Here is a 27197-nt window from a genome sequence, read left to right on the forward strand (position 1 = left end):
GCTCAAGCCCCCACGAAAAAAAAATCTCTATTTCATAAAAAAAATTAACATATTTTTAAATAGTCTTGTTAAATTATTAGATAGTTCCATCCGTTAAAATTTAAATTATTATTTTATTAATTACAAAAGTTATACTTTGATTTAAAAATCAAAACCCACAAACTAAAATATTTATAGTTTTTAATTATTGAATTGTGGATGCTACATTTTAACTAGAGATTGCAGTAAATAAAAAAAAATTACATTCAAGTTTTCAGTTTTTATGTCTAATTATTATTTAATTTAGCCCACGGTAAATTATTTTTTTACATCTAACCACAAAAGTTTCCGCATAACTTCTGTAAACTTTGAGATCGTACGCAAACGCTGTCTCGAATCAAGCGGCCATCCCTGGAATCCAGTCCATAACTGAGTCCAAATACTCTTTTTTAAGACAGCTTTCATCTGCAAATTAATTAACACAATAACTGAATTAATTCTCAGCTTTTGACAAGTAATTAATAGGTAATATGACCACCAACCTGTGCGCTGGTATGTTTGGATTGATGAAATCAAAAAAGAGGAGAGGAGAGGATTTGAGAAAAGTAGAAATAAATAAGGGAAGTAAAGATGATTCCATGTTAAGCCAACTAAATGAAATTGAGATTGACATCCTCTTTTACTCATTTTTTCTCCTACTCTCTCCTTTCTATTCGTCTCTTCTCCTCCTATGTTTTTCAACCAAACAAGCTATTTTTAAATACCCCAGACCCAGAGCATGAAAAATTATAATAGGAATGTTGAAATGTCCTAGTACGACAAAAAACTTGAAATTTTTTTTACCTTTTAGTGGGAAAAGACCCTTTTCTTTCAGTGTCTGAAATTGTTTAAGTCCCTTGAAACTGCAAGCGGAGATTGTGAAAAACAATGCACTAGGAAGTCCAAGTCGTTGAGCAGCTGTAATGGTGAAAGCCATGAAGTCATCTGAGATGATGCAGCTGACTGCAGGGTTAACATTATTTGAAGAATCACTGAGTTTGGCAAGCAGGTCAAGAAATGGCTGCAGCAAGACATCATTTATGATGTTTTCACAGAGAGAATACATGTCTTGAGTAGTGGAGCTTTCATATGAAGAAGCTGGAAGGCCATCTGGTAGGGGTGGGCACGGGTCCGATTGATTATCAACCCGACCCAACCCGCATGTAGAATGGGTTGAAAATTTTCAATCCGACTCAACCTATTACATATCTTGACCCAATCCGTAGTTTTGCGAGTTGGGTCAGGTTGGGTTGATTGGGTTGAACTTTTGAAAAAATCTATTTTTATAATCTAATTAAATAGTGAATAAAAATTAATTAATTAATTAAAAAAACTAAAAAATATAAATATTAAAATCTTTAGAACAAATCCAACATTTCAAAGTTTTTATATTTATATTTTTTAATTTTTATATGAAATATCAAAATTTATATAATAATTTTTACATACATACAGGTTGACCGGTTGGATGAGGTTAATTGAATTGAGCTTTTGAAAAAATCTATTGTTATAGTCTAATTAAATAGTGAACAAAAATAAATAAATTAGATAAACTTAAAAAATGTAAATATTAAAATCTTTAGAACTAATCCAACATTTCAAACTTTTCATATTTATATTTTTTAATTTTTATATAAAATATCAAAGTTTATATAATAATTTATATATGTAAATATATAGGGGTTGACGGGTTGAGTTGAGTTAAAAAATTTTAACCCAACCCAACCCGCAAAAAATCACACGAGTTGGGTGGGTTGATGCCCACCCCTACCATCTGGGATTGCTTCGAATCGAAAATTGGGCAAGCCATCCAAAGAGTGGTGGCCTCTTGATTTGAGAAAGCATCTATGATTGAACTCTGTGTTGACACAAGTTATGTGAAAGCCTTTGTGATGAAGAAGCTTTGCCGATTGAAGCATTGCTTTTATGTGGCTTTGAAAGGGGCTTGGGATGCAGACTGCATGAACCTTGCTACAAGCTTTTAGCTTTTGATTCCATCTTGATCTCTTCTCTCTATGTCTTTGCAATTAATGATCTAAAAGTACTAAAACGAAAAGTATTGCATCTAACTAAACACTGAGTTCACTCACACATTTACAACCTTTCTTACCTTATTTAATTTGGAGAGAGTTAATGAGTACGTATATATTAACTTAAAAAAAAAATTAAAGTTGGTTGGTATGAATGGTTCAGCACCCTAATTTCTTAAGAGAGGTCAAGGGTTCAAGCCCCGCTCTCATATGTACGTATATGTACTAAACTAATTAATTAATGTGTGTATATACTAACCTAATAAAAAGTAATGTCTTTCCCAAATATCTCATGATTTTTCAATAAGGGAATTAAATGCACTCATGCCATAAGTCGGGTGGTGAACACTCTTTCCTCTATGGTGGAGGTATAATTAAGCTGGAGTGTCTACGAGGGACTCATCCTATCTCATAAATATCATTTGAGTAGGATAAATCACGTTTGTATATATGATCTAGGTAGACCTCTAAATTATACTAATGCAAAGATATTGCCATATAAAATTGAAGTAAAAACAAAAACTTACGAATCACCTTACCAGTAATTCAGGTAGAACTAATAGCACATTCACATGCATGGAATATATAGCACATATATATGTCAACTAATAAAACTTTAATAACTAACCAATTTGGATTTGAGAGAGAAAGGAGCTATACAATAATGTAAAATGATGAGTTTTTAGAATGATAAACTTCAATTTACACTCTATTTAGAATGATAATTTGTAATTAACCTCAAAAATGGGAAAATTTTATTTTACCTCATTTACTGTTAAGAAGACAAAAAGAAAAAAAAAATCATCAACGTGTCTCTTATTTCTCCTCATCTTTTAGTTTACGTTTTGGGTTGTTGATGAAGACTTCGTTTCCCAAGACCAAAATACTCACTGGCTCAAACTGATTATGTTTTAACTATTGAACGTTGATTGATAATAAAATGTGGGTGCATGTCAATTGGTGGTTCAATGGGTAAAATCCGTTAAATCTCCAATGGTGGTATGAGAAGGTTACTCATATTTGAGGAGAGGATTTTGGTTACAAGAAGTGGACTGTCCTTTGAGAAAAAAACATTCAACATATTAACATAATTCTTATTAATCTTATGCACTAATACTCACCAACAATTATTTTAAAAATGATAAGAAGACCAAGCTCTCATAATGCAGTACAACAATGAAAACATTTAATTTACACTCCTCATTGGATGCATTAGTTTTTGGACGGTATGAGCCCTTCTGATAAAAGAACTTGGTTCATCAATTTTTCCAAATTTGTTGCAGAGGATCCATCAGGAGCTGTAGCTTCCTCTGCAAATCTCTTCCACTTTGAGGCCTTGTTTCTCATTTGCTTACCTTTCTCTCCCCCCATCAATTCTCTCACCTGCTTCTCAACCTCATTTCTACTCACTCGATTATCATCTCCACCATTAATGATCTCCAGTCCAACTCCCCACTCGTTGCAAGTGTATCTACAATTTGTGGGTTGATCTCCCAAAAAAGGCCAACAGATCATCGGCACACCAGCACATAAACTCTCAATCGTTGAATTCCATCCACTGTGAGTAAAGAATCCTCCGATCGCTGGGTGGTTCAGAACCTCCTCTTGTGGACACCAACTTGCTATGAAACCTTTCTCTTTAGCTTTAACCTCAAACTCAGCTGGCAAGTCGGCCGTCTCACCAGTAACAAGATCAGGCCTAATTATCCATAAAAATGGGTGATTGCTATTTACGAGTCCCATTGCAACCTCAATAAGTTGCTGCTTATTCATAATTATAATACTTCCGAAATTTACATAAATCACAGAGTTGGGTTCCTTGGAATCGAGCCATTGCAAACACTCTGTTTCTTCTTTCAATAGATTGTAACCAATATAGTTTAACATACCATCTTTTTCTTCTATTTGATTGAGAAGAAGCTGAAGTGGGCCGATGGTGAATAACTGAAGAGGAAAAATAAATGAGAGAGCATTTAGAACTTGTTGTTCCAATGCATCGAACGTATGAATAATAATTGCTGAAGCTTTGGATGCATTTTCCGTTGCTTCCACGCACAAGTTGAACATAATGTCTTTTGAATCAGTCGATCGAACAAAACTTGGAAGATCTCTAATTCGGATATCCTTCATCCCTGGAATCCAGTCTATAAGTCTGCTCAAATACTCCTTCGTAAGACAGCTTTTGTCTGCAAGTGCACAAAACCGAATTATATTTTTGCTTCCGTCTGCATTCATATTTATACTTGATCGCCAGTGATTCTATGTCACAGCTACTAAAGATAACATGAAAAAACATTGAAACTTTGATTCCAGAAAAAGGAAAAAGAAAAAAGAAAAATACCATTGACTGGGAAAAGACCTTTTTCTTTGAATGTCCGGAATTGTTTAAATCCCATGAAGCTACAAGCGGAGATGGTGAACAACAGTACAATAGGAAGTCCAAGCTGCTGAGCAGCTGTAACGGTGAAAGGCAAGAAGCCATCTGAGATGATGCAGCTGACTGCAGGATTCACAATATTTGAAGAATCGTTGAGTTTGGCAAGCAGGTCAAGAAATGGATGCAACAAGACATTATTCATGATGCTTTCACAGAGAGAATACATGTCTTGAGTAGTGGAGCTTTCATCTGAAGAAGCTGGAAGGCCATCTGGGATTGCTTCGAATCGAAAGTTGGGCAAGCCATCCAAAGAGTGTTCGCCTCTTGATTTAAGAAAGCGTCTGTGATTGAACTCTGTGTTGACAAAGGTTATGTGAAAGCCTTTGTGATGAAGAAGCTTTGCCAGTTTAAGCATTGCTTTTATGTGGCTTTGAAAGGGGATCGGGATGCAGACCGCATGAACCTTGCAACAAGCTTTAGGTTTTGATTCCATCTTGATTCTCTTCTCTCTCAAGGCCTTTGCAACTAATGATCAACCTTCCATTAGCCACGAGTTAAATTTCCATTATCCAATAAAATTTTCATTTTATTTTGTTTTTCCCACCAGCCATTCAAATCCGACCGAGAGAGACTCTGTCATTAAATAATGTTTCACTCATCAACCAATTTAATTTTATGTTTTTCCAAATTTAATGATAGTCGATATAGCGAAATTTTATTTAAAGAATCTCGATTATGTGTCTTTTTAAATTATTATTTCTATTGTGACGGAGTAAAATCTCTCTTAAAGAATTTTTTTTATAATTGCACCTACGCTCAGTTTTATATTCTAAATGATATATCTAACTTGTCACCCATTGATTAAATTGTAAAATTAAAACATTACTACACACGACAAACTGATAGATGATGAGTTTTTATAAATGTAATAATAATTTTTTTAAATGGTTGTAAATCGCAGCATCAACGTGATATATTTATATGAGAGTTGTGGATTCCACTACATTATTTTTATAATAAAAGCAAACCATATCATATTTGTCATGCCTAATTCTATCTTAATCATATTGATTTAATTAGATCTAGTCAACAATTTTTTCTTTATAATAAAAGAAAGTGGACAAATCAGTCCAATCAGATCTTAATAGTATTGATTTGATTAGATCAAATCAGTGATTTTTGTATTTATAATAAAAGTAAGTAGACAAATGATACACATTGTTTTTAAATATTGATTGCATATTATATTATTATATTATACAGATATTTATAATTGTTATAACAGTAGATGATTGTACTAATATTTACAATCAAATATATAAATGAGATTTTACATTATTATATTAAATTCTATAAAGTATATGTCTAGACAACTAATCATCACAGACGAGAGATGTTTATGCTCCACTCGCATTTTGTAAGAAAAAAAACTTGCAAATAAACTCCACACAATTATACTTAATTAAGGGAGGTTGAGTTTATGGGAACTCAAATCACTACTCTCATAGTTACGCTTAACTTTGAGGATAGTGATTCACCATTTGGCCAAAGATCAAGTGGCTACAAATGATACACATTAAACATACAGAAATTGCGAAATCAATCTGTATAGCCACATGCTGTATTAAATTTGAAAAACTATAATTAAATTGGTCAATATGAGTGAAACATTAGTCAATACATTTTTCAATGGTAGAGTGTCCCTCTAGTCAGATATGGGTGGTGTAAAAAAATAAAATAAAATGAAAAATATTTAATTAATTTCTTTGGCTATAAACTAAGAGTAATGTTTCTTAAGTAGAAATACTTAATTTGCATCCCAAATGGCAAATGATACATTATTAATGAAATTTCATCATTTGAATCAGAAGCGATAAGGTGTAATAATTAATTATCGGTTGAATTAATCAAATAATGAAACAATATCTACTATAATTATTATATACAGACTCTGTTGAGAATACAAATTATGAAGAGTCAACAGTTGACCAACAATTGACGCAAAGGCCATGCTGGCATGCCACTCGAGCAATCATATCCAGCAACCAACTGATGCAGATGATGAATTGTATTCAATGAGTTGGCAAAACTGTTATGCTGAGGAATATCTGCAAGCTGGAAATTCTAGAAGCTATTCAATGATTGGTTGATGTAGCTAAGAATTTGTCTTATTCATTTTTGCTACCCCCTTGAGCAAGTTATCATTTTTCCTCTGCTCAAGTATAAATGTGTGAACACCATGTATATTTCGATCATTCAAGTTATAATATTAAATGAAGAATGTTTGTTTTCAGCTCTGCTTATTTGCATGCTTAAGCAATTCATAAGAATTTAAGTGACTCAACATCCTAATTACATAAAACATAACATTATTGACAAACTAAAGTGCTCCTACATGGCTTTTATTTATCTTTAGTAAATATGTATCATATTTGAAAAACTAATGAAAATCAATGAAGCGAGCTTGGTATGTGCGGCTAAATTAGATTTCTAATTCAAAACTCGTAATGCAACTTGCCCACGACTAATTTCGTCATCGTTTTGCTAGTTAGTCAATTTAACAAAATGATTAAATGACAACTTTCCCATCTTATCCATTCGACCACCTTCAATTTTCATTTTCTTTTTCATTATAAGTAGTTCGCACAGGCTTTGATGAAGTAAATAAAGAAAATGGAAGCTAATACATGTGGTTACAAGCCTCACAGTTTGTTTTCCTTGCCCATATCAAAGCCACTTAAACCCCATGCTTCAATTGGCAAAGCTTCCACACCACCACAAAGGTTTCCACATAACTTTTGTAAACTTTGAGAACGTACACAAACGCTGCCTCGATTCAAGCGTTCATAAACTCTTCAGAAGAAGAATATGGCTTCCCAAGCTTTAGATTTGAAACACTCCCGGATAGTCTTTTACATCGATCACAACAGGGCGTTTATTCTTTTCGTAAATTAGTTAGAAACAATATGATGTTGGATAAATTTCTTGATTTGCTCACCAAACTCAACGATTCTTCTTCAAGAAATGGCAATCAACCCGCAGTGAGTTGCATAATCTCAGATGGGTTCATGCCATTCACTATTGAAGCTGCTCAACAACTTGGACTTTCTGTTGTTATGTTCCTCACCATCTCTGCTTGTAGTTTCATGGGATACAAACAGTTTCGGACTCTCAAAGAGGAAGGGCTTGTACCACTCAAAGGAAAAAGACAGAAAAGATTCATCTTCAATTCTGAAATATACCCATTAATTTAATTCTACTTGTGTTAATTAATTTGCAGATGAAAGCTGTTTTACAAGAGAGTATTTGGATACTGTTATTGACTGGATTCCTGGTATGAATATTCGAATAAGGGACCTTCCAAGCTTTTCTCGAATAACTGATCCAAATGATCATATGTTTAACTTCACCTTGGATTTAGCTGAGGTTGCATCTAAAGCTTCGGGAATTATCTTTCATACATTTGATGCATTAGAAGTACAAGTTTTAGATGCTATCTCAGCTATGTTTCCGAATTTATTTACCATTGGACTCCTTCAGCTTCTTCTCAATCAGGTAGAACAACAAAATTGTACGTTGAATTCTATTGGATACAATCTGTGGAAAAAAGAAACTGAGTGTTTGCGATGGCTTGATTCAAAAGTACCCAACTCTGTGATTTACGTAAATTTCGGAATCGCTATAGTTGTGAAGAAGCAACAATTTATTGAGGTTGTTGCAATGGGACTTGAAAATAGCAATCACCCGTTTTTGTGGATAATTAGGCCTGACCTTGTCACTGGTGGTGGTGACACAACAATGTTGCCATCTGAGTTTGAGGCTAAAGCTAAAGGAAAGGGTTTTATAGCAAGGTAGTTCCCACAAGAGGAAGTCTTGAACCACCCATCAATCGGAGGATTCTTAACTCACAGTGGGTGGGGTTCAACTATTGAGGGTTTGTGTGCAGGAGTACCTATGTTTGTTGGCCTTTCGAGGGTGATCAAATGACTAATTGTAGATACACTTGCAAGGAATGGGGCGTTGGCATGGAGATCAATGGTGATGAAGATAGGATTAGAAATGAGATTCAGAAGTCGGTGAGAGAGTTACTGGAGGGAGAGAAGGGTAAGCAAATGAGAAACAAGGCCTCAGGGTGGAAGAAATTGGCAGTAGAAGCTGCAGCTCCTGATGGACCTTCATCTAAAAATTTGGAAAAGTTGGTGAATGAAATTCTTTTGCCAAAAGAGCATATACCAGCCGAAATTTAATACACTGCAATTTGGATGAATAAAGTTAAGCGTCTTAATTGTATTGCTTGTTGATGTTGTAATATAAACTTTTTGGTAATCATTGGGCCTTCCGTCCAGTGGACAGGACCCTGCACTCACAATCGTGAGGGCAGCGGTTCGAGCTCTCATGATGCATATAAGGGCTTATTTCCTTATTTAATTATGGTATATTATTAAGTGAAGACATTCTTTTCCCTTCAAAATATGAGTAGAGTAACAGGGTTTTCAAAATATGAGTGGAGTAATGGGGTAGTGGAGTAGACACTTCTCGAATATGGACAATGCTATATAAGAATTAATAAACACGTAAAAGTGGGGTAATGGAGTAGACACTCCTCGAATATGGAGTAATGGAGTTGTGGAGTAGACACTTCTCGAATATGGACAATGCTATATAAGAATTAATAAACACGTAAAAGTGAGATAGTGGAGTAGATATTCCTCGAATATGGACAGTGTTATATAAGAATTAATTAGTCCTAGTAATTATCTGATTATAAATATCATATCAGTTGTAATTTGAGCATTAGTCTCAAATTCAAATATATATATATATATATATATATATATATATATATAAAGCAAAACACTGGAAATCAGTTTCTGGAATACATGGGTGTCGTAGTTGCAGCTTATGTGGAGGATAAGGATCGAAAAGATAAGAGAAAACAAGCGCTCATTTAATATTATATCGTACAGGTAGTGCTTAGATAGCTGCACAAAACTTTATATCAGCAAGTTCTTTTTAAGGAAAAATACAAAAGCTACGGACCTTATTTCCAGCGTCGTCTGTTTTTTTTACATATATAGACAATCTTGAATGTAAAACATCATCCTTTCGTTAACTATTTTTTTTTTTTTGGTCTTATCTACGAGGTATTTTGGGGAGGGCCTCAATTGTGGGAGACACCTTTAAGCCCGTACCACAACTCAGACTAGAAGTCCCCGCTCGAACCGGGAGGCACAGGTTCTCCCAACAAAGGCGACTTCCCTGCGACTCGAACTGGGGAGCAAACCCAGTCAAGCCACTTAAGGGGACTCCATTGCCAGTGGAGCCAACACTTTATTGGTATTTCGTTAACTATTTTGATGCATGAGAGGGGCAAGTTTTGGATGCCTTCTCATCTATGTTTCCAAATTTATTTTCCATCTTTCCACTTCAGCTTCTTCTCAATCAAACGAAAGAACAAGATGGCATTTACACTCCAAGGAACCCAAGTCTGTCATTTATGTAAATTTCGGCAGTGTTATAGTAATAGCAAAGCAATAACTCATTGAGGTTGCTATGGGACTTGCTAATAGTAGTCACCAACTTTTATGGATAAATGGGTATGACCTTGTCACTAGTGACACAACAATTTTGCCATCAGAGTTTGAAGTTAAAGCTAAAGGAAAGGTTTGAATGTTTGATAGCAACTTCAATGTCTACAAAAGGAAGTTCTGAACAACCCATCAATAGAAGGATTCTTAACTCACAGTGGATAGAATTCAACGATTGAGAGTTTATGTACTGGCGTGCCCATGATTTGCTGGCCTTTTGAGGGAGATCAAATGTCAAATTGTAGATACACTTGCACTGAATGGGGTGTTGGCATGGAGATTAATGGTGATGAAGATGTGAAAAGAAATGAAGTTGAGAAGTTGGTGCGAGAGTTGATGGAGGGAGAGAAGAGTGAGAAGATGAGAAACAAGGCCATCGAGTGGAAGAAATTGGCAGACGAAACTACGGCTCGGCGTCTACAAATTTGGAAAAGCTGTTAAATGAAATTCTTTTCTCAAAAGAGCGTTTGCAAACACAAAATTGATACAATCAACTTGTATGAATTTGATGTCAACTTCTGTCATAAGCTTAAGAATTATGTTAACATTTATGTTACTACAACCAAAATACCAGGTTTCTAAATATATCCCGAGAAGAAAAGCGTTCCGATTAGCAATCGAACTCTTGCCCTCCGAAATGGGGGACGAGGGTTTGACCACTCGCGCAGTGGCATAGGGAGCATGCTATCGTGTGTTGTATCAGAATTCAGAAAGAGAGTTTGGATCAGTTTATTTAAAATTAAAAAAAAAAAATTTTATGACATGAGTATCATAATAATAAATATGTTCAAATTTTACTTTTCAAATGTCTATTTATTCACCCACCTATTTTGTAGAAGGGTAAAAAAATAATCTCTCCTCTAAAAGAGTTTTTAAATAAGAAAAGTTAATGATATTTTAATTAAATCTTTCTTTTAATCAAATTTAATTACCATTCATTTTATCACTCCAGTTATTTTAGTCAAATCTTAATTAGTTAAGTAATTTTGTGTTAAATTTACACGTCATTACTATTATTATTATTATTATTATTATTATTATTATTATTATGGTGTTTTAAATATGTTTATCTTTTAATAATTTTGTTGATGTCCTCTTAATATGTTTTTTCTATTATGTTTGCCAATATAATTTAATGCAGCTAATTAAAAAAACTAGTAATTAATAAATTAAACATGTAATATTAAATATAAAATTATTTGAAAACATACAACAATTTAAAGAAAAAATATTTACCGTGAGATGTGTATGAACTTAATAATATTTAATAGGGTTTAAAAAATATAGATATATATCTATTAATTTTTTTAAAAAAGAAAATAAATAATAATTATAATTTTTTTATCTCTCCAATAAAAAATAATAAAATATCAATAAAAGAAAAAAATTTACCTGTCAATATTAAAGAGTGAAAAACACATCTTATTTAAAAAATCCTAATTAAAGTGCCATTTGAAGTATTTTAATGTTGATGTGGTTCTTCAAATAAGATTTTAAATAAATAAAATCTTATTTGAAAAGCTTTTTAGCGATGCTCTTATTCTTTTTTACTAGGGCATAAGTGTCGAACTTATTTAACATTACTATATATATATATAACGCAAATTAAATCGAGAACAAATACAAGTTAAAGGCCTCTTAAAATCCACCAATTGATGAATGAATAACGAATGTAACTTTTGTTTGCCCAAAACGCTTGATTCTGTGAGCAATTATATTTAAGCACAATGCTTCTCTCAGAATGAGAGAAAGAACTTACACAGCAACCCACTAAAGAGAGGACAGGTATAAACTATAAAATTCAAGCATGTAGTTATGGTGCAGCTTGCTCAACTATTGTCACTGATTTCTTTCTCATTGTCCAAAATGCAGTGAAGTAACGGTTCTGCAAAGACGATCAAACATAATGAGGCCAAACAACCATAGTTTAGCAGTACCTATTATTACTCAAGGCCTGAAATACAAACACGCATAAGTGTAGATGTCCTTTCGACACATGAAGCATTCAAAACGCAAATTGACACACCTAAAACAGAGCATATGCATCCCCATGCCAACTGAAAAAATAAAATTATAATGTGCACGGCAGAAAGCTTACTTGCATCATAGACCGGGGATTAGTAGTATAGGTTGTCTCAATGGTCTTTTCCTTCTGCATTCCAGGACCAAGTAAAATTACACATTGCTAAGCAAAAAAGTAATTCATGCAGTTACCAAAAAACAGATAAACATGGGCCCAAATTTACCTCAAACTCAAAACCATAATGTAAAGCAACCCGCTTTACATCTTCTAAACTCAGTTCAATCGACATTTCCTAAAGCAAAGGAAAGGGTGAAAGAAAGAATAAGACAAAAAGCAACAACATTATCATGGTAGTAGTCACTAAAGATATCCACAGCATGTATAGGTGTGAGTTTTAAGGAAATGAAGCTTACATCTTCCTGCCCATACAAATCTGCAAAGTGATAAAGTAGCGGCCCCAAATTTATCCAAACCTGTCAGCCAAAAAATTTGTCAAGTACACCAGAAAGTACTGAGAAACATGACATGATAGAAAAAAGAGAAGGGGAAAAAAATTAAAAAAAATTATTGATCCAAATATAGTAAGAACCTACACCACCATCTTTGAGAATTCTTGATATTATTTCAATGTATTCAACAATGTTATGTGCAGTATCAATAAAGAAGCAAGTTACAACTGCATCCCAAGCTCCTGCAGATACCATAAAAAAATGAATAAAAATATGGCAGTGTTTGTATGTCTCTAGTAAAATTCGGGGACAAGATGATGTTCTGGATCAAAATTAAGATGTTATATTGAACCAAACATGCAAAGCATGCAGATGCCGTTTTGATGGAGTGGGGTGGCAACACCTGTAAAGTCTTTAAGAAGCATGCAAAGCTGATTCTAATGTCCACACTAAAATTTGGCACAGATCAACATTTGGATACATCTCCCTCTTCAATCTCCTAAATAGATAAAGAAGCAAAGGTAGATACCTCTAGGGTTCAAACACTTCATACAAGCTTATGATGAGGGAATCCCACGGCAGAAAATTGCAGATAAACTATATCAAAAACTTGGAAATCTGTTAATGCTCAACAAGTCTATAGATAATGATTGCAGGAGCTACCATGAGACTGGTATAGCATTCATTAATATTATTAATTGAGTAATGCTAGAGATCCCAATAGTTGAGTCCCAACTTGAATCCCAATTGATGTGACATTCATCCATTGTAGAGTATTAATTTTGCCAGTTATAAAATTACTATCCAATAGATGAATGACACATAATAGTTGGGACTCACGTTGAGACTCAATGTCCCCTTAATTTTATTGTTATTAATATCCATATCAAAAACAATATATATCCAATATTAAGAAATAAGATATATGAGAAAGCAGTCTTTTAGTTTCCTACCTACTTGGCTTGGGTCACTGTAGACTTCAACAAAGTCACCACCACACATAGAAAAACCTTCAGTAATCCCAGCACTGCTCCCAAGGAAAGTAAATGATGCAGATTAGAAATGAAAATGATATCTTTTATCCAAAAGAAAAATGGAGTTGTAGAGAAAAATTTATCCAAAATAAGGAAAAATCAGGTGGCAAGTTTTTCTAAAATAGGTTACCAAGAATACAAGTGCATTATTTAACTTGTCCACTACCTAGCCATCCATGAAATGAAAATGTCATGCAAATGGAATCATTATACAAACTTGGACTAAACAAGCAGCCAGATTCTCCTTACTCTGGGATAATCAGGAGTCAGTTGAGAAGTCTTTGGCTTAGGTAACTCAAGAGAGCCTCCGAAAGGCCAAATTTTGGGGAAATTACAAAAGTTAAAGATAACAAACTATATGGCAAGTGAAGAATTAGAAAAGAAAAAGAGACATGTACAGCAGTATGAATACCTTGCCGGATGAATGTCTGGGATTGAAACAGGACGAAGTTGGTCACTGTCAGAAAGTGAATTGCAATTGCTGTGGATCCAAGGATATATATTCCACTCCCCAGCAGTTTGAGTACTGAAGTGATCAAACAGAAAGGAAAATGTAGCAGAACGTAAATTCTTGTCAGAGATGAATTCTCATTAACTAATGAAAAAAATGCATGAAGAAGTTCGATGAGGAAAATTTGTCATCAGTTCTTACTGATTAAGAATAAAACTTGAGCATATCATCATGTAGTAGGAAAATTCGTTTCCCTGGCTTATAAAACCTGGCATGCAGCATGAAAAATGTTGGGTGCTGTTGAAAATTAAGGGTAGTAATTGTAACAATTCAACAGCTAAGGCAAACCTAGACGGGAGATCTCCAAAGCCAGCCGCCCAAGACCAGCACCAGGGACTAAACAGGCAGGAGGGCTGCAAACAATTTTATAATGTCAATAGAGACTAGAATAGTTGCAACTGTAGTACAATACTAAATATTGTTTTGAACATGACATGATCAAGATGAGGTAAAATTATTGCAAGTAAGATCACTTCTCAAAATGAGAAGATCAACAAAGAACTCCAGTATACCTCTCCTTGGATCGATTTGGGAATAGAGCGTCAAGTTCTTCAAGAATAGGCTTGTAGCATTGATCACGTTCTGTTTTTCCCTGTATCAAACAAGTAAAATTGCAGAAATGAATAAGGCTTGGCTCCAAGTTGTAATGATAACTGCTAATTTAAAAATCAATTAAAATTAAACGTTACCTCTGCTGCCCAGTCTCTAACTATATTCCTTATTATACAACGGACCTGAAAAGACAAAGACAGTTATGGATTTCAGTGAGTATCACATCAATTGTCTTATTTGACAATTTTCTATTCACGTATTGCTTCTCATTACCTGCAAAATTCATCATAAATTAATATACAAACTATTTATGATTGTTTTTGCGATGATACCCAAACCATTCGTATCCAAGACCAATAACTATGGCACGCAAAACAACATAGCCACAAACAGGTCCAGAGACAAAGAATTAATATACCTTATCAACGTCAGCTAACGGAACATTCAACTGAATTGACGGATCCAACCAGTCACAAGCCGGTGAAGATGCCTGAATTAATGGCCAGCAAAAAAATAGTTTTACTATGATGCAACTGAACAATTTAAATTACAAAGTGAAACGAAAGGAGAAAGCAAGCGAGAGAGAGAACAGAATAAACAAATAACTTTCTAGTTGCATCTGAAGGAAAAGAAAGGTGGAAGTGAAGGTAACAAAACAAATCTATTTGTTTAATATAGCGCAGCAACAATGCAATACTGTATAGACATTTGAGTAACTATGGATCATACCAACTAAAGGAAAAGTTCTTGTAAATAGGTTCTATAATCACATATCCCTGCCTATAGGATCTAGATAAAAGAGTAATAGCCTGTAATCTCTGACAGGAAAGCCATACAAATGGCTAGTTTCCAAGACTGTAGCACAAAGTTGCCATAATTCATTCTTCACAGTACTCATTTTCTCTCTGTGAAAAGTCAATGCATGCAGTTAATCTACTTTTTTACATTCACCAGATAAAATGCAATACCATTTAATTAGGCACTCCTTACATGGATCATAAATTTAAGCTTTAGGCTCAAGCAATATAACTTTATTAAGCTCAACTTGATCAATCTCACAATTGTGTCGAGTCATCCCCAAAAGCAAACAGATACAAAATTCAAAGACTTTAATATATAACAGGGTGATTCTTTTTTTAGGAGGGTGACAGAGGGTTGGAGAGGGAAGTACAGCATCCAACATAAATCAAAATTTTAGAGAAAAGATACTAAAATATTGTTAAGATGAACAATTGACATTACATTGCCATTGGAATCAGTGAAATCATTGCTACAACTTTGGTTTGTCTCCTCTCTATTTTCCAATTTCCCAGGGCAGCTTGCAGTTTTATACTCAATGGGACCTTCTGCTTCTTCCTCCTGTTGTTATCTACATAAGTCAAATTTCATAATGAAAAGGACATAAACGAATAACCAGCAAATGCATCTTCATCTGTTATCATTAATCAAGGAGTTATCTGATTGTGCAGAGACCTCATTTGTAGTCATCTCGTTTGCAGTCTCAACTACTTTACTCTGTTCATTGCAATTGGCATGATCAGCTTTGGAACAACACATTCTTCCACTGCTTGAGGTAGAGTGACCAGAGCAAACATTCATTCCATCAGATTGATTATCATATTGGGTATGACTAACATGAGAGTCCACACAAATATCCATGTCCTGGCTCATATCCAGCGGCGGATCAAATGCCTGCCAAGTAGATATTTCAAAACATCAAAATAAACAATGTCTAATAAATCTATCACGTCAACATAAACAATGTCTGTAAATCTATCACTCTTAGAAAGAAACATGGGCTACAACTCACCTGAAGCATAGCAAATATAAAATACGAATTCATCGAAATACACCTGCAAAATCAATAGCCAAACTAGGCAGTCAGCCAAGATGCTTCACTTAAGTCCATCATACAGAAACACAGCAGCTTTCAGTTCCAAAAAACTTCATCACACTTGCACTAATAGCTGCTAAATGCTTAATGCTGGCAAATGCCTAGTTATAATATTGATAAAATAGTACCAATATTCGATAATAATGAAATATTTTACCTTCTTAGTTTTTTAAACTTCAAAGGGTAGTGGGAAAGTAAAGCCTGTAATGCATTATTAAGAAAAAATTAATCAACAGCAGAAAAGGAAAATAATATTAATAATAACAGAAACAGAAGATAAACTACCTTGTGGGAAGGCGGAAGCTTTCTAAATGACTGTTCGTATCTTTTGACATCTTCTTCTGCGGCTTCAGGGTAGCTGTATTTCGAATAAAGGAGGGGGAGTACATTAAATTATTTGCTAATCAAATTCAAATATAAATTTTTTGACTATTTTTCTTTTTTTTTTAATTTTTAAAAATATGACTATGGAGCATAAATAAATAATAAAATAAAAAGGAGTACTTGAGATAGGCGCTGATGATGCGACGAAGGGATTTGACTTCGAGGGCTTCTTCGAGCTTCCTTTGACGACGTCGTTCCTCGTCTTCCTCTGGCAACTTCACATCAATCTCTCCACCTCCAGACATTTTTCTGATAGCTGCTGCCTGTTCGAGACTGGAGAATGAGTGTGGTCTGATTTTGCTCGTCTTCTTCTAACTTTCATCGTATAATCACATCGTTCACTAGTCCCACGAGACCTAATCAGAAGTTTGTTGGGCTTTAACATGGGCTTACTAGCCGGCCCGTCACAGCCCACAAGAAAGTGTTTTAGGGATAAATTTTCATTGATTTTTTCTTCCTTATTATAACATTTCGCTAAAATATACTCGAAAAAAAAAAACGACAATATTTGGCTAAATCATTTGAAAATTCATTAAAATAAAAATCACAACTGAATTTCATGAAATTTACCATTCGTGTCGAAAAAAGATATTTATATATCCTTGAGGTGGTTAGATTAAGTTTTAGTCAGGTCAGAAAAACTATCCCTCAATTATCTCAAAAATATAAGTAATCACCACGAATTTCTAATAATATATCAGAATCACTCAAGTTTTTGTTTTATAGTAATTAATCAATTTTTGTTAATTCCATTAGTCATTGTTAAATAATTTATAATAAAAAATTATTTTTGTCACTTAAGCCTCTCGAAATATCATTATTGTCTTTCTAAATAAATTTAAAGAAAAAATAATCTTTTATCTTAAATTCTTTAACAGAGTGATTAATGTTAATGAAAAAATAACCGGTTGATATAAAACTAAAAGTTAAGATAGTTTTAAAATTTTATCAAAAACTCGTAAGGACCACCTATACTTTTAATATTCTTGAGATAGTTTAGATATAATTTCTAAAATATTTATATTGTAGTGTTCAAAACTAAAAATATAAGATATAATTCCATCAAGTGAAGTCTTACCAATGTTATGGAAATTGATTTATTTAATCGATGTTAAAGGTTCATCCTCATCGGAGAGTGTAGCTTTCAAGTTATTGCACCAAACTTGCTATTGTAGTTCAAAAGTTGCATTTATTTCATCCCACGCTTGTGAATTGTGATACTTAAACTTATCATCATCAATTTTTATTTCACAACTACAACATTTTTCCAAAGGAAAGCAAATGTAACTTTTTAAGCCATAGCAAGACAAGGCCTCAGCTAATATGATCCATTGTCCCAACGACCAAAAGGGAAAGAACAAGAAGAAGATCGTATACTTGAATTCGTACGCAATGAATATAACAAAACAAACAGAATAATTTACACACGATATTATACAACCTCTTTGACAAATTTGGCTCGGATAAACTTGAATGACTTCCAACAATGCAGCAGTTGAATCATCACAAAGCCAAAATGGTATCCAAAGCGAAACGAATATGAAATTATCAATACCCTTTGATGTTAATATCAATCTGTCCAGTTATAAAAGGCAGGCAATAACAAGCAAATAATAAGAAGCAAAAGAACATCAGTACGCTGATCTAACAATTGTCAATGTCCGAACAATATTTTTCAGTTAATACAGGTTTCTAAGAATTCATAACAAACTCCCTCTGTCCCCAAAGAAAATACATTACCTTTGAACATAATCACAGCTGACTTTTGAACAGTATGGAACAAAAGTGAGTTTTTGATAAGTTTTCTGAAACCAAACCACCTGTACATATTCTCTATTCCCCCACCTAAGCTTCCAGTACTTTTGTCTGGAGTTTCATCAAAGAGCACCAAAATAAAGCTCCCCAGAAGATAAAAAACACTTCCAGTCACCAACTCCCATCCATCATTTTCATCATATTACACATTTTTATGCATCACCATAAATTCAAGATGAGCATTTAAGTTTTTTTTTTTTTTTTTTTTTAAGAAAAAGGAAAATAAAACATAGAATGCTGAACCCTTAAAATGAACTCCCTAGTTCAATGCGCAACCTTGCACCTAGTGTATACAGATTCCATCCTTATGCAGATTCAATTTCCCAAAGCATCCAAAGGAATCATACAATGAGATTACCCAGCAACGGCATTAAGACTTTCAAGACATATCATCCCTTCACTAACCTCGCACTGATTCAGAAATTATTTGGTTACCATGGCCAGCACAGGGGATGGATTCAGCATTGGACTCGCATTGGCTGGCAAAATTTCTTAGAGAATTCAGCTGTTCGTCGTTAGTGTGAGGAAGACTAGCGCGTAGAAGCTCCCTGGGCATCTCTCGCTTTATAGCCTCTGAATTGTTAACTTCTGTGCTTGGCTGGGACTGCTTTATTGTTTCATATTTACTCATGCAATACTTGGTCAGAAGATCGAAAAAATTGTCAAATGAAGCATGCCAAAGGTCAAGATTACGCATGCTACCAGCAGCATGGGCTAGCAGTTCATTTGCTCTATCAAGAACTGATATTAAAATTATGGTAGCGCTATCACCAGCAGGGCTTCCAAGGGGGCGGAGTGGTGGCTGCTCTGAAGAACAAACAACTGCAATAAGACAAGCACTAAGTGAACGAAGGTCCATGGTTTTAACACATGTGCATACTGTTTTTGCAAGATTACTTGTTGTCTCAGCTGCAGCAGGATCAGAAGGAAGGCCACCAAACAAAAACCTCAAATGACGGAAAATAGCCATGCAGACAATTCTTGTAAGCTCACTACCAGGAAAGAGGAGCTTAAGGAACTTGATGAAGAGCTTCCGGCCCTTAGGAAGAGAGACCAACCTAAGGAACACAATATCATCCTTCAGAGCTAGCCCAACTGGGTGGCCGCTTTTGCCAAGTGGATCAACAAGCTGAAGTGATGCTGCCAATCCTTCCAGCAGGGCCTGCCGCCTCTGCCTAAGCTGAACACCACCATCTTGAGTCTGACCAGATTGTAAGAGCCGGTCAATATCATCTATATCAAGAAGAAGAGAAAGGCCATCTTCAATGGTGATCCTAGCTGCAAGCATTGGTTCCTGTTCCAGAGGCTTCTCTGAGACTTTCTGATCAGTGCTCCCATCAGAAGAACCAGAGGGAGGGTCCACATCCAGAAGTGGACGAAGCCTACGTATGGAAGAGAGGGGAATTCTCCCAAGAGCATCAGCTTGAAGATGTTCTGTGCTATTGCGAGCTCGAGAAGGGAGCTCCTTCAAGTGAGACGGACAGAAATGGCTTTTCATCCTTGATCCAGTAGATTTTTTTGCAAGACTAGCTTGGTGGTAATAATCATCTACATATGGGTCATTGCTATGTGTCGCTGCATGCTGCATTTTAAGAATACTTTCGATCTCTTCAGCTGTCATATACTTGGATCTGAATTGCACCCACCCACTATCACTTTTCTGACTACTAGCATCGGAGCTTTGATGGGACAAACGCGTACCACCTCTGCTTCTATGCGACGTTTTTGGTTTATGATCCCTAATATCAGCTCCATGCATTGCCTTGTGGGATGATGAATGATGGGCGCTGTATAGTTGGGGTTGCAAAGCTGAAAAATGGGCCAAAGATGGTGGAACTGGATGGTGCATTCTTTGCTGTTGCAATTGCTGTTGTGGTGACATCAACTGCGGAGAAATCAGGCCATTTTGATAGGGTAACTGTTGTTGCAGTAAATTGTGCAAGAGGCTGGAGTGATCACCATGTAACAGACCAGCATGGCTAACCCAGTGATTTTGCAGCCTGTTATTAAAAGAAAGGCCAGGCGAGGTGATCTGAGACATATTTGCACCATATCGCAAACCATGAGATAAGCCAACCATGTGAAGGTTAGAGCTGGATACAGGAGAGAGATTTGGTGCAGTGAAAGGTGACTGAGATCCACCAGATGGAGAGGGAATATTCAGATGGCGAGGTGAAGCCTGCTGAGACCTGCTACCTGGAGGAGGGAAAGACGTGAAACTTGATTTGGGAACAAGAATAGGTTCGGTAGAGAAATGATGCTGTGTTGGCTGCTGGGGATATGAGGATGTTCTGTACAAAGGTTTTGATTCTGAAAAAAGAGCAGAAGAAGGTTGAGGTTGAGACGACCATCTCTTTCCTTCCTCAGAATTTTCTAAGTCAAGCATTTGCTGATCTAACCAGTTCCCAAATTCTCCATCTTGTGCCCAGTCTGTAGCTGTTGAACCTGAAAAGAATTGACATCAGCTGAGGCAGGAAAGAATCTAAGAAGCTCAAAATATTTAAAGCTGTTGTGAGGAACAAATTCATACAACTGCAATATTGCTTCAAAATCTGGCAAATTGAAAACCTTCAAACCATTTGTCAATTAGCATCACTGAACCAATAAAAAGCAGAGCTCAAAATAAACACTTGTAGGTTTAATGCAATGAAATCTACTAAGCCATAAATTTGTATGCTGCCATAATGTTTTGGAGCCAAATTAGTCTTCTTCCCCCCCCCCCCCCCCCCCAAAAAAAAATATCTGTTATCCAAATTGAATTCTGGTTTCTTATACATAAATATCAAAAGGCAATTAGCAAATTCTCAAATTCTACTAATACATAAACATCAAAGGGCAATTAGCAAATCCTCAAATTGTACTACACTATAGATAAGAAACTAGACCTTTACTCTTATATTGTATGTATAATTCAACTAGTCCAACATTCTCATTCATAAATAAGAAACTAAACCATTGCGATGGAAGAAACAATAGCCAAAAAGCTAAAACCAGCAGAGATGTGAGAGCAGAGAAAAAGTACCCTCAAGTACCCACCTATAGGTTTATGAGTGTCCTTTTCACTCGTGGGAGAATATAGTATGCATAACATGTCTTTTAAGAGTAGATAAACATGTTAATATTTGTCTTGTGACAGAATCTTAAATGTGCAAAGTAACGAATGATGAGATAATGATGCTTTTGGACACAAACAAATTGCATGAGAGTGGACTACAAACCATTAGCTTCAACCCTACTTTTAAGTTGCGATAAATTAGGTGTTACTGTTAATGGTATGCCAAGTAAAACTACTGTATAGTAGCAAGCAATTAACACAAGTGATACTATAACACATTTATGTATCAGCTTAAAGGTGAATTGTCTGATAACTACTAACTTTGAAATAGAGCATTGTTGTACAACATCCAAGAACATTGATAGAGAGACTAGAGAGAGAGGATTGAAGAGACTTCGTCAAATGACAGAGCACTAATTTGCTTTACTGTGAAACACTACTGCAGTTTAATTAAGCTCTTAATTCTTCCAGATAGCAATCAGCAGTTGTTGCACGTGTTTACCAACTCCTAGTAATCACCAAAACCAACAAATACCACTGACTGGCAGGAAGAAAATTTCCCCCTAACGCACATAAACATGGTTATGTAGAACTTCAGGACTTTTACACAACATTTCACATATGTATCATCACAATTGCATTTATGACAACCATTCATAAAGATCTTCAGAAAAAATATAGAAAATATCAAACGCAGATTTCTAAAATCAGAACATTTTTTACTTGTGTCAAACAATTGACCAAAGCATCCCACTACATTATTCACAGAAGTAAAAGATCACTTCAGACTGACATAGTCTTTCACACATATAGCTTGCAGCTGTGATTTCATAACATACATAAGATAAAAAGAAATAAAGATAAATATAAGAGGTAATTGGCAGAGCAATCTATGAAGACTTGAAAAATATTCCAAAAGATGAAGGCAGAATAATAGAAAAAATTTCTACTCACTTTCCCTTGAAAATGATCCAGATCTATCACCAATAACTCCTGGGTTTCGTGGTCCTGTCACAACTCTGTTTAACTGCAAGGCAGAACAACAATTTCAGAATCTACCTTAACAGAAAAACAAATGCAGAATCTACCTCAAAAAGCTGTTTTTTTTTTTAATTTCCACTGATGCATAAGTGAGAGAGCCATTTCGAACGACAGTAAAAACGACAAAGCAATAGTTAATCATTTGGTGTAGTCATTTAATGTCTGGATTCCAATTTCAAGCACAACAATCAAAAATCAGTGAGGGAGATCTAATAGACAATAGTTACCTTGAATTTTACCTTCAAACACATGCATGGGCCTCTATTAATGCAGGATCTCAGTAACTGCTACTAAAATTTCTTTGTTCCTCACATATATTAGCATGTATAATAGTGTGCCATTTCATATGGGCTCCAAACTTGGCATGTATTAGACTATCGTAGAATTAAAAAGAGTAAAAAAATACAGTGCTAATCATTCTTTAAAAAACAACATAAAAATGGAAAATATTCATAGAATTTAACATTGCCAAGCGTTGGAGGCTCCTCAGCCACAACTTTTTTTTCCCTCCTTTTCTCTGTGACTAAATTATGACTCTCAGCTGTACTAGTAGGTGAATTGGGCTTAAAGTGTAACATGTATACAAGTTTGCATTGAAAATTTGTCATGCATACAGTGAACATATTTTTTAATCAGCATTTGCACCAACAAAAAGGAAAGAGTCTGACCTTTGCAAACGTAGTAGTCAAATCATCCACATCAGACAAAGAGCCTAAACCTAAACCCTGCAAACCAAATATAAGAAAGAAAAAGTTAGGGCCACCTCATGAGTGTGTTATGCAGTAGACAGTAAAAGTGAAGTCAAAATTTGAAAAGAAAACATGAATAATTCAGCCTCACAGATAGAAACAATGGCAAATGCCATCGATAATTTTCTTTTGACAGCAGCCATCAAAAATTAAATCAAGAAAAAAATTTGCATATCTCATAAATAATCCCAACAAGATACTGCATTTCTCTAAGAGACACAATATGCAGAAGATAAATTCATGCAACTGCATATGCACCTAAATGTTTATGAAAACTTACTAAAAGTTATCAGAATAAAGAACAATAACTAACAACTTAATTTCCACAGCAGACCCCAATTTCCTAGTTGTGATGAACAAAGAAGAAAGAAGTCCGAAGCTAAGCGAGTTGAAAAAAATTGAATTCAGTCCCATACAAAATAGAGCATTTTCCTCATTGGAACTTTCAAACCTTCTCCTTATTCTTTCTAACTAAACTACCAATAAATAAATAAACGCCATTGCCACCTATCTACCAAGAATAATCATTTACTATTTATCTCAAAAGTTCACTGACAGAATGGATGCCGAAAAATATTTTGTTGCTGTCAGATCTCTAATAAACATGTGGTTTTGTCCTCTATACGTTCAGTGGGATGGACTCAGCTTAAAAGACAGACACTAATATCCTCCCCAATTTTAATGCAAAATGTTTCGTAGGTTTCAACGCCAACAAAGAATCAATCACCTTAGTACAAAACACCAGCCAGATCAATTATACAGCTTCCACAGGACTAAAATTACATTGCAATATAAGGCAAGAAAGAAAATCTTACTTCTCCTTTGTCGAACAAATGATACTCATCATCAGTTACCGATCCAAAGACAGGAGCATTATTATCTCCCTCATCTTCGAGTCCCCCTAATTCAACTTCCTCCCCAACATTTTGACCGAAAAATTCATACTGCGACGCATCAAACATCGCACTCCCTGCAACACAAATCATCAGGTAACAAAACCAGTTAACAACTCAATGAACAAATCAATACACCCAGCTGCCCAATCAACAAACTTCAATAAACACATACAAGAAACAAAGTCTTTTTTTTTTCTTTTTTTTTGGTTGGGTAAAAATTAAAACTTTGGATTTCTAGAAGTGTAAAGAAATGATATTCGAATCAAAGATTTAGGGGTTCAGAGAGATACAAAAAGAGAGAGCTAACCGGAGGAGGTGCGAGTGAAGTTGAGGAAATCTTTGCCACGGGATCTCTCCATATTTACAGAGCAAACCAAAACCCTAAAACGATAAAACAGTGAACTAGAGAGTACGGAACATGATCGTTTGTCGGAACCCTAATTAGGGTTTTGGTTCTCTCCCCGAGAGAGAGAAAGGGATGGGAGAGAGATGCTAGAAATGACGAAGATCAGACTTAAGGCAAATTTTTATTTTTATTTTTATTTTTTACAAAAAAAAAAAGAAGGAAATACTTTAATTTAATTTTCCAAAAAAAAAAATGGGGCGTAAAGGAGACACATGTGCACGCTGAAGACAACGACGGTCAAGGGCCAGCCAACGCGTGTTCTCTTCTTCTGTAGTTCGATTCTTGCAAGCAACTACATTACACGCGCACGCCTCCTTTTCGTTTTTCTTTCAGCTCCCTAGATTTGCACATAATATCATATTTTCCTATACGGTTTTGTATTTCAACATTACAGCCCACTATCGTGGCTTTATATTAGTTAACTTTTGCTGTGCATGTTGACCGACTTTGAACTTATGTAATAAAAGATTTTTCTTTTTTTTAAAAAAAAAGAATACATACGTTGTACTTCAATTATTCAATGATATTATGTCATGTGTTTTTGTTGTAAGTTGTAAATATTATAATTCCAAATGTTTTTTTTTTTTTTTTTAAGCATTGTGAATGAGATTTACATGATTTCATCCATACAAGCCCTTCCAAAGTTGATCTCTTTTCCACTCTCAAAACCCACACCATTTTATCAAATCAAAACCTAAGAGGTATGTGTGATATGCTTCAATTAATCCTCGTGGAAACTTATAGTTTGTTCTTAGCGAATATCGCCTTTTTGCTGGTGATGGAGCACGACGGTAGAGGATGATTTGATCCATTGGTCCATCTAGCTTTCCAGAATTGAAAAGGATTAATTGCGTTATGCGATTCTTATTCAATATTATCACATAGAATGATAAATTAATAAAAGGATAAAAGTGTAGCCATTTTTTCGGATTGGTGATGAGTTGTGGGTTGATATTATGATCTATCTTTCGGTTTAATCATTTCCTTTTTTGAATGTTGAGGAATTGAAGTTGACACATTATAAAAAAAATGATTTAGAAATAAAAATTGTACGTATCAACTTACATTGAAAAGTCATTTATATATATATATATATATTAAGGTGCGATAATGAAGTCGAGGAAATCATTTTTTATTTCTAAATTATTTCCTTCGGTATATTGTTTACATACAGATCATGGACTTCCTTTGCATGTGTGTATGCATGAAAAATAACGCACGTAGTAATACGTATAAATAATAAAGTCAAAATCCTAAATGATAAATCAGGGTCAACCCATAAATCGTGCTTAGAAAAAGCTCTTTTTAAGGAATTTATTAATTACACTTGATGAAATGAAAATTCTACTTCTATATTATTTGATGTGTAGTCTTATGATTTGCGAAGAGTTCACATGCTGAATAATTAGAATAATATATAATCCTTACTTACAATAATATAATTTTCACACATAGAATTGACCTAGTTCAAATTTGAGCCGTTATAAAAAAAACACCCTAGTGGTCAATTTGCTAATATTGTAGTTTTTAAAATAATTATTTTTAATTGTATTGTGAAAATAATCATTTATAAAGAAAATTAGTTAAATATTTGGTAAATTTTATTTTTAAAAGTTTTGTAAGTTCTAAAGACATCATTTGTCTTATTGTTAAACTATTATAATAATAAAAACAAATGAAATGGACAAAATATTGAATAAAATTTATTTATATATTTATATATATGTATGTATAATATTTTTATGGAATATATATAATAATTGATAATTGAAAAATATTTTTAATTTTATTATTTTTATTTTTATTTTGTTATCTTATTATAATTGGTAATAATAATAATCTCTTAAAATTTAATGATTTTATTTCTTAGTTTAATGATCTTAAAATTCAAAATAGTGCTTTTTAAAATATACTATAGGATGGAGAGACTTTATCTAAAGTGACTTAAAAAAAATTATCAAACACCAAAATTAATTTTTATCTTTTCAAAATAATTTTTGAGCTTCTCAAAAGCAATTCCAAACAAGCCTTAAAGAGGATGTGAAAAAGATTGATTCACAGATGGATAACAATAATAACAACAAAAACTATTTTACTTCTGCTATAAGAAGATTGAATGTTGGAGTTTTGGAGTAAAGATTGTTGAGATTCTTTTTTTTTTTTGGTATGGATATTCTTACTTAATTTTTTTTACTTAAATTTTTGAATGATTGATTTAAAAAATATATATTAATGAATGAATAACCATCAATAAAATATTATTTTGACTTTTAATATCTATTATTGGATTGCTTGAAATCAGTAGCTCAAGATTTATGTTAAATTTGAAGTTAAAATAGCCCCCACCTTCTTTTTTTAAAGGTTAATTTCTCTGA

The 27197-nt window shown here is 34.2% G+C and overlaps 3 protein-coding genes and 1 pseudogene across 5 annotated transcripts; 1 reads left to right on the forward strand and 3 right to left on the reverse strand.

Moving 5' to 3' along the window:
• Positions 1–3121: 3121 nt before the first annotated feature.
• On the reverse strand, positions 3122–5059 carry LOC102617580 (7-deoxyloganetin glucosyltransferase-like). Of its 2 annotated transcripts, none has more exons than XM_015531183.3 (2): positions 4408–5059; positions 3122–4234 (listed from the first exon to the last, which is right to left on the reverse strand). In XM_015531183.3, the coding sequence occupies exons 1-2, from the start codon at positions 4916–4918 to the stop codon at positions 3261–3263; spliced, it is 1485 nt and encodes a 494-aa protein (XP_015386669.1). In that variant the 5' UTR covers positions 4919–5059; the 3' UTR covers positions 3122–3260. The 2 variants fall into 2 exon arrangements, with proteins under 2 accessions (XP_015386669.1, XP_006481338.1); XM_006481275.4 differs by having other exon boundaries at positions 4390–5057.
• Positions 5060–6434: 1375 nt separating this feature from the next.
• On the forward strand, positions 6435–8755 carry LOC102625924 (7-deoxyloganetin glucosyltransferase-like; annotated as a pseudogene).
• A 2885-nt stretch (positions 8756–11640) lies between these two features.
• Positions 11641–17192, reverse strand: LOC102617870 (uncharacterized). Its single transcript, XM_006481276.4, has 18 exons — positions 16981–17192; positions 16762–16834; positions 16634–16677; positions 16393–16435; positions 16056–16274; positions 15825–15941; positions 15001–15072; positions 14720–14764; positions 14543–14622; positions 14319–14383; positions 14172–14238; positions 13932–14045; positions 13439–13512; positions 12630–12727; positions 12450–12509; positions 12260–12328; positions 12112–12165; positions 11641–11898 (listed from the first exon to the last, which is right to left on the reverse strand). Exons 1-18 carry the CDS (start codon positions 17103–17105, stop codon positions 11827–11829), a joined length of 1491 nt encoding a protein of 496 aa, XP_006481339.1. The 5' UTR covers positions 17106–17192; the 3' UTR covers positions 11641–11826.
• Positions 17193–18471: 1279 nt separating this feature from the next.
• LOC102618153 (protein PAT1 homolog 1-like) lies at positions 18472–24958 on the reverse strand. 2 transcript variants are annotated; one of them, XM_006481278.4, is made up of 6 exons: positions 24724–24958; positions 24336–24490; positions 23440–23496; positions 22685–22757; positions 19573–21120; positions 18472–19497 (listed from the first exon to the last, which is right to left on the reverse strand). In XM_006481278.4, the coding sequence occupies exons 1-6, from the start codon at positions 24773–24775 to the stop codon at positions 19076–19078; spliced, it is 2307 nt and encodes a 768-aa protein (XP_006481341.1). In that variant the 5' UTR covers positions 24776–24958; the 3' UTR covers positions 18472–19075. The 2 variants fall into 2 exon arrangements, with proteins under 2 accessions (XP_006481341.1, XP_006481340.1); XM_006481277.4 differs by having other exon boundaries at positions 18472–21120; positions 24724–24957.
• Between the last annotated feature and the right edge of the window lie 2239 nt (positions 24959–27197).

This window comes from Citrus sinensis, chromosome 6 (genome assembly GCF_022201045.2).
Source record: "Citrus sinensis cultivar Valencia sweet orange chromosome 6, DVS_A1.0, whole genome shotgun sequence".
NCBI classification, from domain to species: Eukaryota; Viridiplantae; Streptophyta; class Magnoliopsida; order Sapindales; family Rutaceae; genus Citrus; species Citrus sinensis.

Excerpts from the sequence above, each read along its gene's own strand:
- LOC102618153 (XM_006481277.4), bottom strand. The coding sequence starts at position 24,775 with ATGGAGAGATCCCGTGGCAAAGATTTCCTCAACTTCACTCGCACCTCC. Across the intron at positions 24,491-24,723 it reads CTTCACTCGCACCTCCTCCG|GGAGTGCGATGTTTGATGCG; the intron begins GTTAGCTCTCTC and ends TTTGTGTTGCAG. Across the intron at positions 21,121-22,684 it reads TGGATCATTTTCAAGGGAAA|GTTCAACAGCTACAGACTGG; the intron begins GTGAGTAGAAAT and ends AATTCTTTTCAG.
- LOC102617580 (XM_006481275.4), bottom strand. The coding sequence starts at position 4,918 with ATGGAATCAAAACCTAAAGCTTGTTGCAAGGTTCATGCGGTCTGCATC. Across the intron at positions 4,235-4,389 it reads AGGTCTTTTCCCAGTCAATG|ACAAAAGCTGTCTTACGAAG; the intron begins GTATTTTTCTTT and ends GTGCACTTGCAG.
- LOC102617870 (XM_006481276.4), bottom strand. The coding sequence starts at position 17,105 with ATGTCTGGAGGTGGAGAGATTGATGTGAAGTTGCCAGAGGAAGACGAG. Across the intron at positions 16,835-16,980 it reads ATCATCAGCGCCTATCTCAA|CTACCCTGAAGCCGCAGAAG; the intron begins GTACTCCTTTTT and ends TTCGAAATACAG. Across the intron at positions 15,942-16,055 it reads ACGAGATGACTACAAATGAG|GAGGAAGAAGCAGAAGGTCC; the intron begins GTCTCTGCACAA and ends AGATAACAACAG.